Source organism: Phragmites australis, chromosome 11 (assembly GCF_958298935.1).
Source record: "Phragmites australis chromosome 11, lpPhrAust1.1, whole genome shotgun sequence".
Classification (NCBI taxonomy): Eukaryota; Viridiplantae; Streptophyta; class Magnoliopsida; order Poales; family Poaceae; genus Phragmites; species Phragmites australis.
The window spans coordinates 10,468,918-10,486,971 of record NC_084931.1 but is presented as its reverse complement, the minus strand read 5'-3'; the positions used below and the strand labels follow the sequence as shown (position 1 = coordinate 10,486,971).

Sequence of the window (18,054 nt, the reverse complement as noted above, 5' to 3'; positions counted from 1 at the left end):
ATTTTGCATGTATCATCTTGGTAGATCAATCCATTGCTTCCGTGAGCTAAATTTTCTAACAAGTGGTATAAAGACACAAGGTCGGTAAATCCGGAACATCTCTAGGGTTGCATGGTTGCAGGTGAGTCTGAAACATCTCCGGGATCACACGTGTTGTGTGTGGCGGGGAGATTGTTAGGACCCAATATGTGACGGGGCAAATTGTTGAATTTAGTCCCATATCAAAAATTGATGATGTGTGACCCGAGCGTAGGCACATGGCACTGCAAGCGGCCACGGGGTAGGGCCCAGTGTAAGCCAACGGCTGGGAGCACGCCTTCAGAGCGGCTGGCCCAAGCAACTATGGTGGGCTGGAGGTTCTAGGGGTGCACGGCCTGGGAGCAGACCCTAGGTTTCCTAGGCAAGTTCCGCGGTAGAAAGACGACCCAGGTGGGTTGGCGTTGTCAGTCCAAGACGAGCATTGATTCCATCTAGAGGCCGACAGCCAAGCAGCTAGTTGTGGGCCAATAGGATGGAATTGGCCCGTGTTTGAGTAGTCATGGGAGTTGGCACGGTTGGGATGATGTGGCCCAAACGGCTGATTGACAGAGTTGGAGTCGCCCACATCCCTATGACGTGACCAACAATAAAAGATGAGTATTGTGCTGATTGGTGGGTGAGAATAGTACCGAGGATTGACATATGGGTTTGGCAATGGACCCGGGCAGTTAATTTGCGGCGAGGGTGAATAGTCTGGCGATTGGCCAGACCGATGATCTAGTCAATGCTGGTCAGATCAGCATACATGCAATGAGGTGCATTGCGTGGGCACCCATGTGAGATGCGCGGGTGTAGGACATGTGGTAGGGCTGTGCATGCAGCATGGCTACAGGGAATGGCTAGACATCACAAACACAGATGAATATTGCAACAGGCGAAGGAGGCAGTCTTCCAGCTGGCTACTCAGGTCAGTCTTGTGGTGCTCGACAACGAGCAGAGACTATCGACAGTGTTTAGTCGTGGTTCACATGGAGAGTGACATGAGGTCGATGGTGGTGTTTTCAGGAGGGTGCTCAGCAGATTAGCATAGTCAAGGAGTAGAGCAGTCTACTAACGGTCCTTCTGAGGCAGACAGATCGGGGCCAAATAGTTTGCAGGCACCTGGCGGACAGTCTAGGGAAGGCCGACAGATAGTTCACTTGGAGACTGAACATACCTTGGTGCAAGGTAGATAGGCTAGCAGCGAAAGGCTAGTCATACCACGGATAGCAGAGATGGCAAGATTGATGCAATGACATAGGAGTGTGAAGGCTGGCGGTGTTCATTTTCTGTGGCGTGGCAACACACGGTGTGAGCCTCATGGTGCATGTTTGCATTGGAAAAGGCTTGTGTGCTTCCAAGTCAGCAAGGGATGTGAATGGATACAAATTGTGGCCACGAGTTTTGAAGTATGGATAGAAGGGCGTGGAGATCCATCAAGGGCCGAATTGAAAGGAAGTAAAGACTAGGGAGTTCTCTACTGGCAATTGGAGAAATTCGATTGGTCTGTGGCTGCAAGAGGCTACAGCGTAAGATGTCGGATGATCATAACCTAACAGCCAAGTGGAAGAGTGTAAGACCCTATTCCTTAGATCAAGTAGCTGATATGCATAGTACAATAGTTGTGGTATCAAAGTCATATATCGTACATACAAAGTGTTAAGGTTACAGAGTACAAAAGGTCTTGAAACCATACGGTGTATTACAAACCTATCCTATCGGCCATCAAAAGCATAGTGGAACAACTACCCAAAGCCACAGGTAGCTAGGATGTGAACGTGACTACTAAATCTACTCCTCATCTGCGCCTTCGTGTCCAGTGAAGTCAGCATCTGCTTCCTTATCTGAATGATAGCAAGAATTAGTACGGAAGATACTCAACAAGTCCTATACTACTTCAAGGTGTTGATAAATGCATAAAGGATATCTCAAAGACAAGGCTTTACGGGTTTAGTTTTAAGCATAAAGCAATTGTATGCAGGTATCCTATTGTATTCTCTGTTGTTTACTTTGAAATAGATCAAACAAGGTAATATGGTATATCTAGGGGGGTTTTTTTATCTTGGGAGGGGCTACACCTCGCTCCACAGTCCCTATCATTGCGTCTGGTGTATCTCTAGTACTACACAGCTTTCGGTGGATTGAGCCAGCAACCTCATCACACGGATATTTAGTTCACATACTCACTCGTCAAAGATACACACACCCTGAGTCTAATCAATGAGGTCATTGTTTCGCATGTCTATGACCGTAGACATGGCTATTCGAATAGATTTACACTCTACAGAGGTTGTACGCTGTACCCACACGATATGCTCAACCTCCAATCGTTGCAAGCGGAGGAGTGAAACATACCGAGATCACGTACCCATCGAGCATGTTGCTACATGATCCACCCACAGGAAAAACAATAGGGGTATGGAGCATTGGATTAATCGTGGCTCGACAGTCATTGCAATGTCACCAGCCAGCTCTCATACTGCACACGGTAATGAGTCTTTTTCTAAGTTCTAGTTGTACCCCTACCTCCAGGATAGGCAATGAACTCAACTAATAGGGTTTGAGATCAAGTCTTGCCCATACAGGATGCATGGTTGCACTGGGGTGGCTTAGCATGACGGCACAATGATTTGATACTTATACGGTCGGGGCAGACATCTTTAGTTTGCAATGAATACCAAGAAGGTAACTCAAGTATCTAAAAGCATCCTCTACTGAAGGACTACTCTACTTGCCCCCGCCTGAATAGTTTTCACCCATTTTACACACCACCCGCCATATCCCACACCACATTAAGGATTCCACAATCACCAAAGATTCATGGCATATGAGTTGAATTGATTAATCAGTGAAACGACATCTCTGAAAAAATGTATTCCACTAACGACATCTCCAAAGATATGTATTCCATCCTAAGCATGCTAGAGATATCACGATGTTGTCTGATGTTAATATAGATAAGGACAAGTAATTATAGGGTGATATGTATTCTGGATAGGTCATTTAAGGCATGTCAATTATTCGATAAGATTTGACTACTGCAAGCAGTTAAATAGCACAATACATAGCACATGTGATAATAAGTCATGTTTTAAGTTGATCAGTTAGATTATTACAAAACATAGACTCAAAGTCTTCTTCTAAACCTTGGTCAAAGTTATGATCCTCCAGGTTCTCCGCGAAATCCATCGGTTCTGCAAACGTGATTACGATCAACAACGGTCTACACTAGAGAAAAATCAAATAACACTAAATAGAATACCAAATGATCCCTAATGGATATCACATTGTGATAGAAAGATAGATTTCGAATTTAGATGAATTTAGGCAAAAGAACTGTCAGAATCGGAGTCAGAACAGAGAAGTTAGGACTCTCGGAAGATTTAATCTAAAAATAAATCAAGAAATTATGAAATTGCACTATTTATGGTGGGGCCCATAGGTGGGACCCACTGAACAGTACTGGGACCCACTGAACAGTGCACTGGTTGAACCAACATTATAGTATTCAGATCTGGGCTGGATTTGGGCCTGGGCCGGGCTGCACAGTGGTGGCTTGGGCTTGCACAGTACCGGTCCATTGAGGTTGGGCCGTTCGGTTTTGCAGGCTTTTGGTCTCTGGGATGGCCCACGGGGGCATGACCTTGGCTGCTAGGCCATGCCAATAGGGCAGCCGTGCCTGGGCCGAGCCACGACCTGCCTTGGCCAGGCCGTGCCAGCAGGCTGGCCGCGGTGGCGAGACAGTGTGGCGAGTGCGCCGAAGGAGGGAGAAGACGCAGGTCGGCAGGTCCCGCGGTTCAGCGAGGGAGCAAGCCGGCAATCTATCTGGCTGCCACGCTGTGCTGTGCTCGTGCAAGTGGGAGATGGGCCGAGGATGCGTCGTGGCGGCCCATGCGCAGGTGGAGGGGAGAGTGATGTGCTGGGCTGGTTGCGCTGCGCAAGCGGGCTGTGAAGAAGAGAAAAGAGAGAGAGGCGGCCCAAGAAGAGAAAATTGATTTGGGTAAATTGAAATGGAAGCATTTGAGTTTGGTTTTGAAAAAGGATTTGGATTTGGCATAAATTCAAATAAGAGTATTTGAATTATGATTTGGATTTAAAGCTCTAACTTTGGGAGAAGATTTGAATTGAAAGGATTTGAATTCGAATTGGATTTGAGCTGAAAAATAATCTAAGAATAGATTTAAATTTGAGAGACATTCAAATTCAAATCTCAACTCAAAGAACCACAAAAGCAAATAAACTAAAATCATATGATTCAATCATTGCAATGATTAATTTAGAATTTAATTTGGTGCAATTTGGAATACTTATCCAAAATAATATATTTGAATTTATACATACGAGTATATATATATATATATTTCCTTGATTTATGTTATTTTAAATACTTAGATTTTTTTTAAAATGGAGTGAATTTTACTATAATCTAAATGCTAAAACCTAGGATGTTATAGACCTACCCCCATTTAAACGGAATCTCATCCTTAATATTTAGAAGGCTTTTGAAGAGGTGGGGAAATTCCTTCAGCAGATGCTCTTCGCGTTCCCATGTAGCTTCTGTCTCTTTATGATTACTCCACTATACTCGGTAGAATCTGACTACCGTCCTTTTGGTCTGACGAGTTGCCATGTCAAAGATTTGGATGGGTCTCTCCTTATACTAAAGATCTTGCTGTAGATCCACGGTTTCTAGGGGAACCTGTTCCTCCGGAACTCTCAAACATTTCTTTAACTACGACACGTGGAACACATTTGCACATCGAACATTTCTTCCAGAAGGGCTAACTTGTATGCCACTACTCCAATCCTTTTGAGTATCTGGTATGGTCCTACATATCTGGGTGCCAATTTTCCATAAACTTGAAATCTCCAGGTGCCTCTTATTAGGGACACGTTAAGGTAGATGTAGTCTCCAACTTCGAAGGTCAAGTTCCTCCTTCGGTTATCAGGATAGCCTTTGTCTATTCTAAGCTGCTCTTAGATTCTATCTGATCTTGGCAACTTGTTCTTCTACGCCCTTTATTATTGCAGGACCGAAGAGCGAACACTCTCCTACTTCTAACTATAGTAAAAGTGTTCTACATTTCCGTCCATACAATGCCTCAAAATACAACATTTTTAGACTAGCTTGAAAATTGTAATTGTTAGAGAACTCTGCAAATGCTAGACTTTTCTCCTAGTCTTTTCTATAGGTTATCACACAAGCTCTTAGAAGATCTTCCAGAATTTGGTTTACTCTTTCAGTCTAACCATCAGTCTGTGGGTGGTAAGCACAACTAAAATCTAGTTTAGTTCCCATAGCAGTGTGTATACTTTTCAAGAACCTTGCTGTGAACTATGGTCCTCGGTCAAAGATGATCCTGCTAGAGACTTCATGTAGTATCAAAATATTGTCAACATATAAGCCTGCCAATTTGTCCCCACTATAATTTGTCTCAAGGGGTATGAAGTGGGCCAATTTAGTCAGGCGATCCACTATGACTCATATGGAGTCATTACCCTTCTAAGTTCTGGGTAGTCCAACTATGAAATCAATACCAATTTCATCCCACTTTCACGTTGGGATTTTCAATGGTTGCAGTAATCCTGCAGGTCTTTGGTGCTCTGCCTTGACCCTTTGACAGGTGTCATATTGAGTGACAAATATCATTCCTGATCACCAATATTTGGTCATCAGATCTGTGAACCTCTTGGTACATCTAGGATGGATAGAATAGATGGAGTTGTGGGCTTCATCCATGATTAATTACCTAAGATTCTTCCAATCCCGTACACATAATCGATCCTTGTACCACATGGTTCCTTGTGGATCTATTTTGAACCTGGAGCTTTATCTAAACTGAGATTCTTCTTTATTTCTAGAATCTCCTAGTCCTCTAATTGGGCCTCACGGATTTTATTCTCCAGTGTTGGATTTACCACTAGAGTGTGAATTTCCCCTTGTGCTTCTATGTGCAAGTTCAGATGTTGCATTTTCACAAATATTTTTGGCCTTTATTCCTGGACCTGCAGATTATGGCAGTAACTTTGATGAGGACATCACCTCTTTAGTTCCAGCCACATCACCTGCTGTTTCCACAACTCCAGAAATGATACAAGGACCGATGACTCGAGCTCGTGCACGTGAACTGAACTACGTGATTCTCCTAAGGAATGAAGGTCCAGAACATGGCAACAAATAAAGGGGTGCTGCGCCACCAATCCTTTGGGCTGGGCCCATGTAATAAAGTCATGTTTGAGGCAGTTTAGGAAATGTTAGAAGGAGATTTCTCCCTGCCTTTGCTGCTGGCCAAAATCTCCTCCCCCTCCTCCTATTTAGTCCAGGTCAAGCCTCCCTTATGAGGTGGGTTTTCTTTTGTTTAAGTTTAGCTATTGTGCAAACATTGATCTTCAATTGTGTCCAGCGACCACCTGTAAGACAGCAATTGAGAACCCCATATTCGAGTGATTTCAGTTTGCCTACATCTTGTTCTTCGATTGCTTGCAGGAATTGAACCTCGTGTTCAGGTTGATCTCACTATTCCAGCAAGGTCAATAACCATTTGGAGTTGGTTCTGCGATTGCTAAGGCGCCCACGACCTGTTCGTTCGTAGTCGAATCGCGAGAGTCACCACCACTTAATCGATATTTATCCTCTCACCGAAAGATCGGGCACTCCAGGCATATTAAGTGGTATCAGATTTCAGGTTGCTCGGTGAGATCGTTCCCCTACCTTTGTCGTGCAATTTACATTCCTATCATCCACATAAAAGCCAAAAAAAAGAGGATAGGTTAGTCTTGCTGTCCAAAACCATTGTCTCAACCATAGAAGGAAAGAGCCATTTCCAGGGTTTGCCGATCCTTTGAAATAGGAAGGAAAGTACCCAGGTCGATCCATGCGCACAGGCTTCCTTGTTTAGAGAGAGAGAGAGAGAGAGAGTATCTTTTAATTACCTTTTTACCCCTGTGCGCCACAACCACAAAAAAATTATGCCCAGTACACTCCCAGGACCTAGCATAGGCTACACTCGTGCTTCCTGATAGCCTTCGTCGCACCAAAAAAAAATTCCATTTCATCGTTCGAGCCTAGCTGTTGCATACTACTCAAGCTAGGGGTTGTTTGCATTGAACTTCGTTTTCATATGCATGTGCCTCACGTCGTGTGAACTTTTCCGCCCCCCCCCCTAACAGCAGCTTTGAGTAGTCGGCTAGGGTCTCTCCTAGTACTTGGTGTGAGATTTATTCGTTGCTTGCATCAAGTCACATTATTCGTTGCGCAACCAAGCTGATACATTTCTCACCTTGTTTATACCAGCAGCATTGCAACATATTTTGAACACTTATTCAAATTGCATGTGCACTTGCATGTGCTGAATTGATTGTGCTCATCCTTGCTACAAAGTGAAACCTTCCTATAGCTACACAGATTTCTACAACGAACGGCTTTGTGTCACCTGGCAATCGCTCCATCCAATCTTCACTGGTTGACGCCGCTGGTTGCAGGTCACCCCTGTCGGCTTGGTAAGAATTGGTAAGAATTTGATAATGGCTTTAGCGTGTGTAATCTGAACAGCACCACACCCTGAAGTTATAGGACATACACTTGTGTTCCTTGCTCTTTTTTTGTTGTGCTAACAATGACAGGTCCTTCGGATACTTCAGACAACAGGATGGCGCATTCTCCTCGAACAAAGGGCATCATACAGCACTTTGAGCAGCAAATGAGGCTGCAGGTAGAAGGACTTGGCGATGATATCCGAACAACAAATGAGCGCCTGGGCCAGCTTGAGAGCTCCCAGCTTGCAACAGGTGCAACGCTGAATGAGATGAAGACCGCCCAGGCCACCACCAACACTAATCTGGCCAACATCATGACACGCCTTCAGGACCTGTCACAACAGCTTGCTAATGTTGTACAGGGCCAAGCTGCCCATAGTGAGATTGACGAACAGGGTGATGCTGATTACGCTGGTGATACCGAGCATGAAGAGCTTCCCAATAACCACAATGCTCGGGATCATCATCGGTGGCGTGCAAATCAGCAAGGTATGCGTCAAAACCAGCACCGACGTGAGGTACGTAATCAGGATGATTCTTTTGCTAAAGTTAAATTCACTATACCTGCGTTCAATAGCAAATATGATCCTGATGCTTATCTTAACTGGGAGCTCGCTATTGATCAAAAGTTTGCATGCCATGCTTTTCCTGCAAATAACCAAGTTAGGGCTGCTACTAGTGAGTTTACAGATTTTGCATCTATTTGGTGGAGAGAACATTGTGGTAAGCATTTCAATAACATCCCCACAACTTGGGAAGCTTTAAAATTGCTTATGCGACATAGATTTGTTCCCTCGTACTATGCTCGTGACATGCTTAATAAATTGCAACGCTCATAGATTTGTTCCCTCGTACTATGCTCGTGACATGCTTAATAAATTGCAACGCTTACGTCAAGGTACCAATTCTGTTGAAGAGTACTATCAGGAGCTGCAAATTGGTATGTTGCGTTGTGGCTTAGTTGAGAATGATGATGCAGCTATGGCACGGTTTTTGGGGGGGCTGAATCGTGAAATTCAGGATGTTCTTGATTACAAGGAGTACAATAATATTACTCGTTTGTTCCATCTTGCTTGCAAAGCTGAACGTGAAGTGCAGGGACGTCAAACGAGGACACGAGCTAACTATTCTGCAGGTCGCACCAACTCTTGGAAACCAGCCACTACGGCTGCGTCGTCCTCCCCTTCGGCTGCACCATCTCCATCCAGCAACAAACAACAAACCGTGTCTTTAGCACCTCATGTACAAACCAAAGCTGCACACAACAGTTCAACACCAAGTGCTTTGGTTGCTTCTACCGGATGCACTAAGGAGATACAGTGCCACCGCTGCAAGGGCTATGGACACGTCATCCGTGACTGTCCAAACAAGCGCGTGCTGGTCATACGTGAGGATGGTGAGTATTCTTCAGCTAGTGATTTGGATGATGCAACATATGCCATGCTTGCCACTGACGTTGCAGGACACAAAGATACATTTGCTCATGAAGAACATGTTGCTGCTGATGATGCCGACAAGTATTTCAGCCTGGTAGTGCAGCGTGTACTTAGTACTCGGCTTGCACCACAAGAACAAAACCAGCGCCATACTTTGTTTCACACCAAAGGCGTTGTTCAAGAGCGATCAGTTCGAATCATCATCGATGGCGGAAGCTGCAACAACTTGGCAAGCACAGATCTGGTGGAAAAGCTTGCTCTCTCAACTCGACCACATCCCCACCCCTACCACATCCAATGGCTCAACCAAGGTGGTAAGATGAAGGTAACACGTTCAGTAAGGATCCACTTTGCTATGGGTTCGTATCATGATTATGTTGATTGTGATGTTGTTCCTATGCAAGCATGTTCCTTGTTGCTAGGTAGACCTTGGCAATATGATACAGATTGTGTGCATAATGGTCGCACTAACCAGTACTCACTCCTCTTTAAGGGAAATAAATTGTTTTGCATCCAATGACCCCTGAACAAATTGTGCGAGATGAACTTGCTAGGGCGAGTAGAGAGCATAAACAAAGTGAGAATCAGATTGTAGCACAAGAAATAAAACTGAATGGTCCTGTTTTGCTTGCTACTCAAGCTGATTTCGATGAGTGGGACTCTAGTGCCTCTACATGCTATGCTCTCATATGCACACAGGTGCTATTTTCGATTGACGAGGCACCATCTTTTGTGCCTCCTACTGTCACTAATCTTTTGCAGGAATACTCCGACGTTTTTCCGAAGGATTTACCTGCAGGTCTCCCACCTCTCCGTGGCATTGAACATCAGATTGACCTTATTCCGGGAGCTTCATTGCCCAACCGTGCGCCATATCGCACCAATCCCGACGAGACGAAAGAAATTCAGCGCCAGGTACAAGAATTACTTGATAAGGGGTACATCCATGAATCTCTTAGCCCATGTGCTGTTCCTGTCCTGTTAGTGCCCAAGAAAGATGGCTCATGGCGTATGTGTGTTGATTGTCGCACCATTAACAATATCACAGTACGATATCGTCACCCTATCCCTAGGTTAGATGATATGCTTGATGAACTAAGTGGCGCTGTTGTATTCTCTAAGGTTGATTTGCGTAGTGGGTACCATCAGATTCACATGAAATTGGGGGATGAATGGAAAACAGCTTTCAAAACTAAGTTCGGTTTATATGAGTGGTTAGTCATGCCTTTTGGATTAACTAACGCACCCAGTACTTTCATGAGACTAATGAACGAAGTTTTGCGTGCTTTCATAGGCAAATTTGTGGTTGTCTATTTTGATGATATACTGATTTACAACAACTCTTTGGAGGAACATATTGATCATTTACGTGCTGTTTTCGATGCTTTGCGAAGTGCATGTCTTTTTGAGAACTTGGATAAGTGCAGCTTTTGCACAGCCCATGTATCTTTTCTTGGCTATGTTGTTACAGCACAAGGTATAGAAGTGGACAGCTCCAAGATCGAAGCAATCCAGAGCTGGCCAACTCCTTCCACGGTGACGCAGATTCGGAGTTTCCTCGGGCTTGCTGGATTCTATCGCAGATTCGTTCGTTATTTCAGTACCATCGCCGCCCCGCTGAACGAACTCACGAAGAAAGGTGTTCCATTCTCTTGGGGTCCAGCACAAGACGAGGCCTTCCTGACTTTGAAAGATAAGTTAACCCATGCACCTTTGCTTCAGCTTCCTGATTTCACTAAGATGTTTGAGCTAGAATGTGATGCTTAGTGGAATTGGGCTAGGAGGTGTGTTGCTGCAAGAGGGCAAACTAGTTGCTTATTTCAGTGAGAAATTAAGTGGCCCTAGTTTGAACTATTCCACTTATGATAAAGAGCTACTTGCGTTAGTTCAAACGCTTGTGACTTGTCAGCATTATTTGTGGCCTAGAGAATTCATTATTCATTTTGATCATGAATCTTTGAAGCATATTCGAAACCAATCAAATCTGAATCATCAGCATGCTAAATGGGTAGAATTTATTGAGTCTTTTCCCTATGTCATCAAACACAAGAAAGGGAAAGAAAATGTGATTGCTGATGCGCTATCTCGCCGATACACCATGCTCTCTCAGCTTGATTTTAAGATTTTTGGGCTAGAAACTCTAAAGGAGCAGTATGCACTCGATCCTGATTTCAATGACGTGTTACTGAATTGCAAGAATGGGAGACCGTGTGGCAAGTTCTTCATGGACAATGGATTTTTGTTTCGTGCTAACAAGCTGTGCATTCCAGCAAGTTCTGTTCGTCTTTTGTTGTTACAGGAAGCGCATAGAGGTGGACTCATGGGACATTTCGGCGTCAAGAAGACCGAGGACATTCTTGTTGATCATTTCTTTTGGCCAAAGATGCGACGTGATGTGGAGAGGTTTGTTGCTCACTGCTCGACATGTCAACGAGCTAAGTCACGACTCAATCCCCATGGTTTGTACATGTCTCTCCCTGTTCCTTCTATTCCTTGGGAGGATATTTCGATGGACTTTGTCTTAGGATTACCTCGAACCAAGAAGGGAAGGGACAGCATCTTTGTCGTTGTTGACAGATTTTCTAAAATGGCTCACTTCATACCATATCACAAGAGCGATGATGCTACTCACATTGCTGATTTATTCTTCCGTGAAATTGTTTGCTTGCATGGTATGCCCAATACAATAGTTTCAGATCGTGATACAAAATTTCTTAGTCATTTTTGAAGAACTTTGTGGAACAAATTAGGGACTAAATTGCTGTTCAGCACTACATGTCATCCCCAAACCGATGGTCAAATCGAGGTTGTTAATCGAACTTTGTCTACCATACTTAGGGCTACTCTAAAGAAGAATCTAAAAATGTGGGAGGAATGTTTGCCTCATATTGAGTTTGCTTACAATCGTTCTGTCCATTCCTCCACAAAGATGTGCCCTTTCCAATTGTCTATGGTTTTATTCCTCGTGCACCAATTGATTTGATCTCTATTTCATCCTCCGAGGACATGAATTTTGATGCTAACCAACGTGCAGATCTGATATTGAAAATACATGAGCAAACCAAGGAGAATATTGAGTGTATGAATGCAAAGAACAAAATTGCAGGTAGTAAAGGACGACAACATGTTACCTTTCAACCTGGTGACTTGGTTTGGTTACACTTGACGAAGGATCGTTTCCCTGCTTTGCGCAAGTCCAAATTGATGCCGCGTGCTGATGGGCCATTCAAGATACTTGAAAAAATAAATGACAATGCATATAAACTTGACCTTCCTGTAGACTATGGTGTTTCTTCTAGTTTCAATGTTGCAGATTTGAAGCCATATGAAGGTGAGGAAGAGCAGCTTCCGTCGAGGACGACTTCGATTCAAGAAGGGGAGGATGATGAGGACATCACCTCTTTAGTTCCAGCCACATCACCTACTGTTTCCACAACTCCAGAAATGATACAAGGACCGATGACTCGAGCTCATGCACGTGAACTGAACTACGTGATTCTCCTAAGAAATGAAGGTCCAGAACATGGCAACAAATAAAGGGGTGCTGCGCCACCAATCCTTTGGGCTGGGCCCATGTAATAAAGTCATGTTTGAGGCAGTTTAGGAAATGTTAGAAGGAGATTTCTCCCTACCTTTGCTGCTGGCTGAAATCTCCTCCCCCTCCTCCTATTTAGTCCAGGTCAAGCCTCCCTTATGAGGTGGGTTTTCTTTTGTTTAAGTTTAGCCATTGTGCAAACATTGATCTTCAGTTGTGTCCAGCGACCACCTGTAAGACAGCAATTGAGAACCCCATATTCGAGTGATTTCAGTTTGCCTACATCTTGTTCTTGCTTGTTCTTCGATTGCTTGCAGGAATTGAACCTCGTGTTCAGGTTGATCTCGCTATTCCAGCAAGGTCAATAACCATTTGGAGTTGGTTCTGCGATTGCTAAGGCGCCCACGACCTGTTCGTTCGTAGTCGGATCGCGAGAGTCACCACCACTCAATCGATATTTATCCTCTCACTGAAAGATCGGGCACTCCAGGCATATCAAACTTTTCCTACTCAGGACGTCAACCACAATGTTAGCCTTGCCTCGGTGATACTGCATACTTAGATTGTAATCCTTTATCAATTACAACCATCTTTGTTGTCTCATATTTAAATCTGATTGAGTGAATATATACTTAAGGATCTTGTGATCTGCATAGATTTCATACTTATTTTCAATAAGATAGTATCTCCATATCTTAAGTGTATGCACAACTGCTGCTAATTCAAAATCATGGGTTGGATAATTCTACTCATGTTGTTTCAGTTGCCTGGATGCATAAGCCACTATCTTGTCATCTTGTATTAGCACACAACCTAAACTATGGCGTGATGCATCACCATAGACTACGAAGTCTTTTTGAATATCTAGCAACTTTAACACTAGGGCGGTAGTTAATCTCTTCTTGAGTTCTTGGAAGATCTTTTTCACAGGCTTCATTCCACTCAAATTTGGTATCTTTCTGGAGAAGATTGGTCATTTGTGTAACATCCTGAGTTTAAGCATGTTGATTAATAACCAAATTCACTCTAAATTAAAACTTTTTATGATTAGTTAAGTAATTAAAGTCAAGGGAGTATATGTGTATGTATGTATGTGTATACCGGTATGTATACATTCATATGTGTTTAAGGGTGTCAAGTTGTATAGGTATTCCCAAAATGCACTAGAATCAATTTCAAAATAATTTCTGCTTTAAGATGGATCATATGCATTAGTTGAGATTTTTGTGGTTCTTTGTGTGTAGATTTGAAATTGAATGTCTCTCAAATTCAAATCTACTCTTAGATTCTATTCAGCTCAAATCCAATTCAAATTCCTTGATTCAAATCATCTTAGGAAGCTCAAGATTCAAGTTCAAATCATAATTCAAATATATTTATTTGAAATGATCCAAATCCAAATTCAAATTCAAATCTCTCATTTGAATTTAGTTCCAAAAACCAAATTCTTCTTCCTTTTCCTTCCTTCCTCGGGTTGGATCTTCCCTCTCGCACAGCCCAACCAGTCGGCCCGACCTCCTTTCCCCCCTTCTCCACGCGCGCAGGCCACCACAGCCTCGCGCGGCCTAGCTCCCGCATTCATGCCTTGCTCTCGCGCGCGCCGGCATGCCGCCTGCGCTCACCTGTGTGCGATCTGTGCCATACATGTGTCACGCATCCGCGCTCGCCCGCGCCTTCTCCTTCCTCCCTCCAGAGCGATGACGCACCGCACTATCCCGCGCCACCGCAACGGTCGCCTCTCCGAGTCAGCCGTGACACCCCTCCGCTCCTTCGCTCTCTCTCTTCTCTCTTCGCCCATGCTCGCGTCACCCATACCTCTGCACATGTGACTTCTGCGCTCCACTTGCGCATGGACGGCGCAGAGCACGCCCATGCTCCGGGAAACAAGGTGGGCGCCGACCGTCACCTCGCCACTGACGTCCCGTGATGCCAGCAACCCACACCGTCTCTCTCCAGCTCTCCCTCCCCTCTATAAATAGAGCACAACCACTACCTTTCTCTCTCTTTCTCCATGTTGCCTCACCCCGCGTTCTTGCCATCGCCATTGCCGCTGCTGCATCCTCGCCGGCGTCGTCTTGCCGTCGACTTACTACCGAGGAGCCCTAGGAGCTTGACGCCATCCTTGTGCCGCCACCCATCCACCGGACGCCGATGTGAGCCACTCGTGCAACAGAGCTGAGCCGTCTGCCACCGCCTCTTCGATAGACTGCCAGTCGCCGCGACCAACCCGCCATTGTTCGTCCTCCGCTGAGCATTCCTGGCCCCTTTGCACCCTCCTAGATAGCGTGTGGGCGTCCCAGAGCCCTTTGTTGGCTAGTAGTTGCGCGCCATTGTATGATTTGTTTCCGCCACCGTGCAAACCTCATCACCGGCGTGCGTATGTGTCCATGTTGTCGCTAGCCATCGTGTCGTGTTCTCTAGGGTGCCCTGGGCCCCTTTCTCTTGTAGGATTAGCACCTCCCCGTGTAGAGGAGGTGCTATCCAAATTGCACCGCGCCGCTGTCTCTTCTACGGCCATGATCTGGCACCGCATTCGTCGCCGGTCGTCATCGAGATGCTTCCAGCAGAGTCCGCACTCTTTCGTAGAAGCCCGGCGTGCATTTCCCTTCACGAAGCTTTGGCCGGTGAGCTTTTCGTGTGCCCGTGGAATTCTTCGCCGCCGACCACTTCTCCCTCCCCTCCGTCTCTCGCGCGCCCACGCACCTGCGCTCTCACGCGGATTGGACAACGGGTCGTGGCTCGGCCTGGCTTGGCCCAATGGCTGGCTGGCCAACCTAGCCAGCCCAGCCGCCAACAGGCTGCGCCCCATGGGCCAGCCCAGCTTCAGCCTACCTCCGTGGCCCGTTAGCCAATCAGCCCAACCCGAGTGGGCCAAAACAGTGTGGCCCAGTACTCTGTAGTCCAGGCCTGGCCCATCTAAGCCCAGATCCAGCCCAATCCAAGCCCATTTGGCCCAACCAATTATTGTTCATGTGGGCCCAGGCTACTATTAAGTGGGTCCTACCTATGAACAATACTATTTCATAATTTCCAGATTTAATTTCTGATTAAATCTTCTGGGAGGGATAACTTCTCCGTTCTAGCTCTGATTTCGGCGATTCTTTCGTTGAAATTAATCTAAAATCAAGATCTACTTATTTGTCACATTGTTATATCTATTAGGGCTCATTTGGCTTTTCCATTTTGTGTTATTTGATTCTTCTCTAGTAAGAATTGTTATTGATTGTGGTTATAACTACAGAAAAGCACTACTTCTGTGAGTTCCGCGCAGGAAATGTCAGAAGCGTGGAAGACCCCGATTTCAACCAAGACTTCGAGGAAAACTTCGGAGAAGGCAAGTCCTAATTCTTTGATCATATTGAACCTATGTTTTCAAATAAACTACATGATCAACTAAAACTAGACTTATTATCGCATGTGCTATGTATTGCGCTTTTACAAATTACTTGTAATAGTTAATCCCATCAAACACATGCTATGTCTTGAATTTTACCATCCAGAATACATATCACCCTAGAATTACCTATTGTTATCTATATTAACGATGGACGACACCTTGATATCTAGCATGCTTAGGATTGAATACGTTTCGCGGAGACATTGCTTTTAAAATGCATCTCTTCAGAGATGACGATTTAATGTTACTGATATTAACTCATATACTATGAATCCTTGATGGTTGTGAAATCCTTGATGTGGTGTGGGATATGGTGGGTGGTGTATAAAGATGGGTGAAAACTGATTTGGCGTGTAGTCCTTTGAAAGTTGGAGGCTATCTCATACGTTGGGGGTTGAGGTGATACTCATTGCCAACACGAAAGATGCTTGCCCCGACCGTTTAAGGACCGAGTCAATTGCCTCGACATGCCTAGTCACCCCTGTACAACCATGCGTCCTGTATGGGCAAGACTTGATTTCTCCTTCAACGGACTGGGTTGGGCATCATACTAGGAGGCTGAGACCAGCGAGTAGCCAAGGGTCCATCTGTCTCATGGAAAAGCTCGGCAGGAAAGGTGTTTGAAAGGTCTTGGTATGATTTGCTCCTCCGCTGGCTATGGTTGGAGGCTGAGCATATCGCATGGGTAAAGTTGTACAACTTATGCAGAGTGTAAACCTATTCGAATAGCCGTGTCCACAGTCATGGACATGTGAAGCGTGACCCCATTTGACTAGACTTAGGGTGCGTGTGTCTTGATGAGTGCGTGTGTGGACTAGATGTCCGTGAGATAAGGTTTTTGACTCAATCCGCCAAAAGCTGTGTGGTACTAGAGGTACACCAGATGTGATAATAGGGACTGCGGAGTGAGGTGTAGCCCCTCCCAGGACCGAAAACCCCAGATACAATTGGCTACACATTTTGAATTATTAGAACTGTTTTAAAGGCATTAGCTGTTGATATAACTGCATACCTGCATAAAACCGCTTTACGCTAAAACTAAAACTGTAAAGGCTTGTCCTTGAAATTACCCCATTATGTATCTATCAACACTTTGAAAGTAGTATTGGGCTTGCTGAGTACTTTCTGTACTCACTCTTGCTATCATTCAGATGAAGAAGCCGATGCCGACTTCGCTGGAGGTGAAGCTGGGGATGAAGAGTAGTCTCTAGAGTCGCATCCGCACCCTCGCTGCTTGTGGCTTGGGCTTTAATTTTCGTTGTGTATTTTAATGGCCGCTAGGCCAGGCTTGTAATATACGGTATGGGATGTAACCTTTTGTACTCAGAACCTTAATATTTATGTATGAAGTTTGATTGTGATACTACAATTGTTATATTATACGTATCAGCTATGTAATCCAGGGACTGATACATGAGGCATAGGAGATCCGGGTAATGGGGCTCTTACAGGAGTGGTATCAGAGCCATGCTCGGCTGTAGGACATGACCTTAGGATAGACTAGCTCATGTCTGTTTGTTTCCGAAAACTATGTTATCAAAACCTCTTCTGTACTTACCTTCTGTCTTGTTATCTTCGAAAACTTGATTTGCTGGTTCTAAGTTGTCCCTTTTTCCTAGCAGATGGAAGACGAGGATTGAAAGATAGTGTGATGTCTACGAGTAAAGGTCTTCCCCAAGTTGTTGTGGGAAGCTTGTTGCCGCTTGGGGTACACCTGATGCCTAGAGTACACCGGGCTTGAGTACGATGAGAATGGATCCCATAAGTGTCCGGTTCTTCTACAGATCTTCGACTTCCCAAGGCACCCCAGCTGGCGACCGTGGCACGTCAGCACCATCGGAGTATGGTACCCTGACACGTACCAGTTGCTGGCCTACGAGGTACTTCAGCACCTATGTGGGAGGCATTTTCAGAGAGGTTGCACACACTCCCATGAGGCACTTCCAGCTGCCGCTGGCCAGCGAGCTGCTTGGTGTACACGCCTAACCACCATGGAGGATGCAGGACAGGAGGAGGAGGACAACACCACCGTGTCCGTCACAACACAGTACCTCCATGCCTTGGAGCACATGCACAAGACCTATCAGCTATTCCAGGATGCTCGCTATAGGGTAGAGGAGTCCAAGACACGG

At 45.1% G+C, this 18,054-nt stretch overlaps 1 protein-coding gene across 1 annotated transcript; it reads left to right on the top strand.

Annotated features, from left to right (window-relative positions):
- The first annotated feature begins 7,667 nt into the window (after positions 1–7,667).
- LOC133884007 (uncharacterized) lies at positions 7,668–10,757 on the top strand. Its single transcript, XM_062323414.1, has 4 exons — positions 7,668–8,277; positions 8,453–9,084; positions 9,753–9,999; positions 10,285–10,757. Exons 1-4 carry the CDS (start codon positions 7,668–7,670, stop codon positions 10,755–10,757), a joined length of 1,962 nt encoding a protein of 653 aa, XP_062179398.1.
- The last annotated feature ends 7,297 nt before the right edge of the window (positions 10,758–18,054 follow it).

Bases quoted from the DNA above. Each gene is read 5' to 3' on its own strand.
- LOC133884007 (XM_062323414.1), top strand. From the start codon at position 7,668: ATGGCGCATTCTCCTCGAACAAAGGGCATCATACAGCACTTTGAGCAG. The intron at 9,085-9,752 runs GTAGTGCAGCGT...AATCTTTTGCAG, and splicing joins CCGACAAGTATTTCAGCCTG to GAATACTCCGACGTTTTTCC. The intron at 10,000-10,284 runs GTATGTGTGTTG...GTGCTTTCATAG, and splicing joins CAAGAAAGATGGCTCATGGC to GCAAATTTGTGGTTGTCTAT.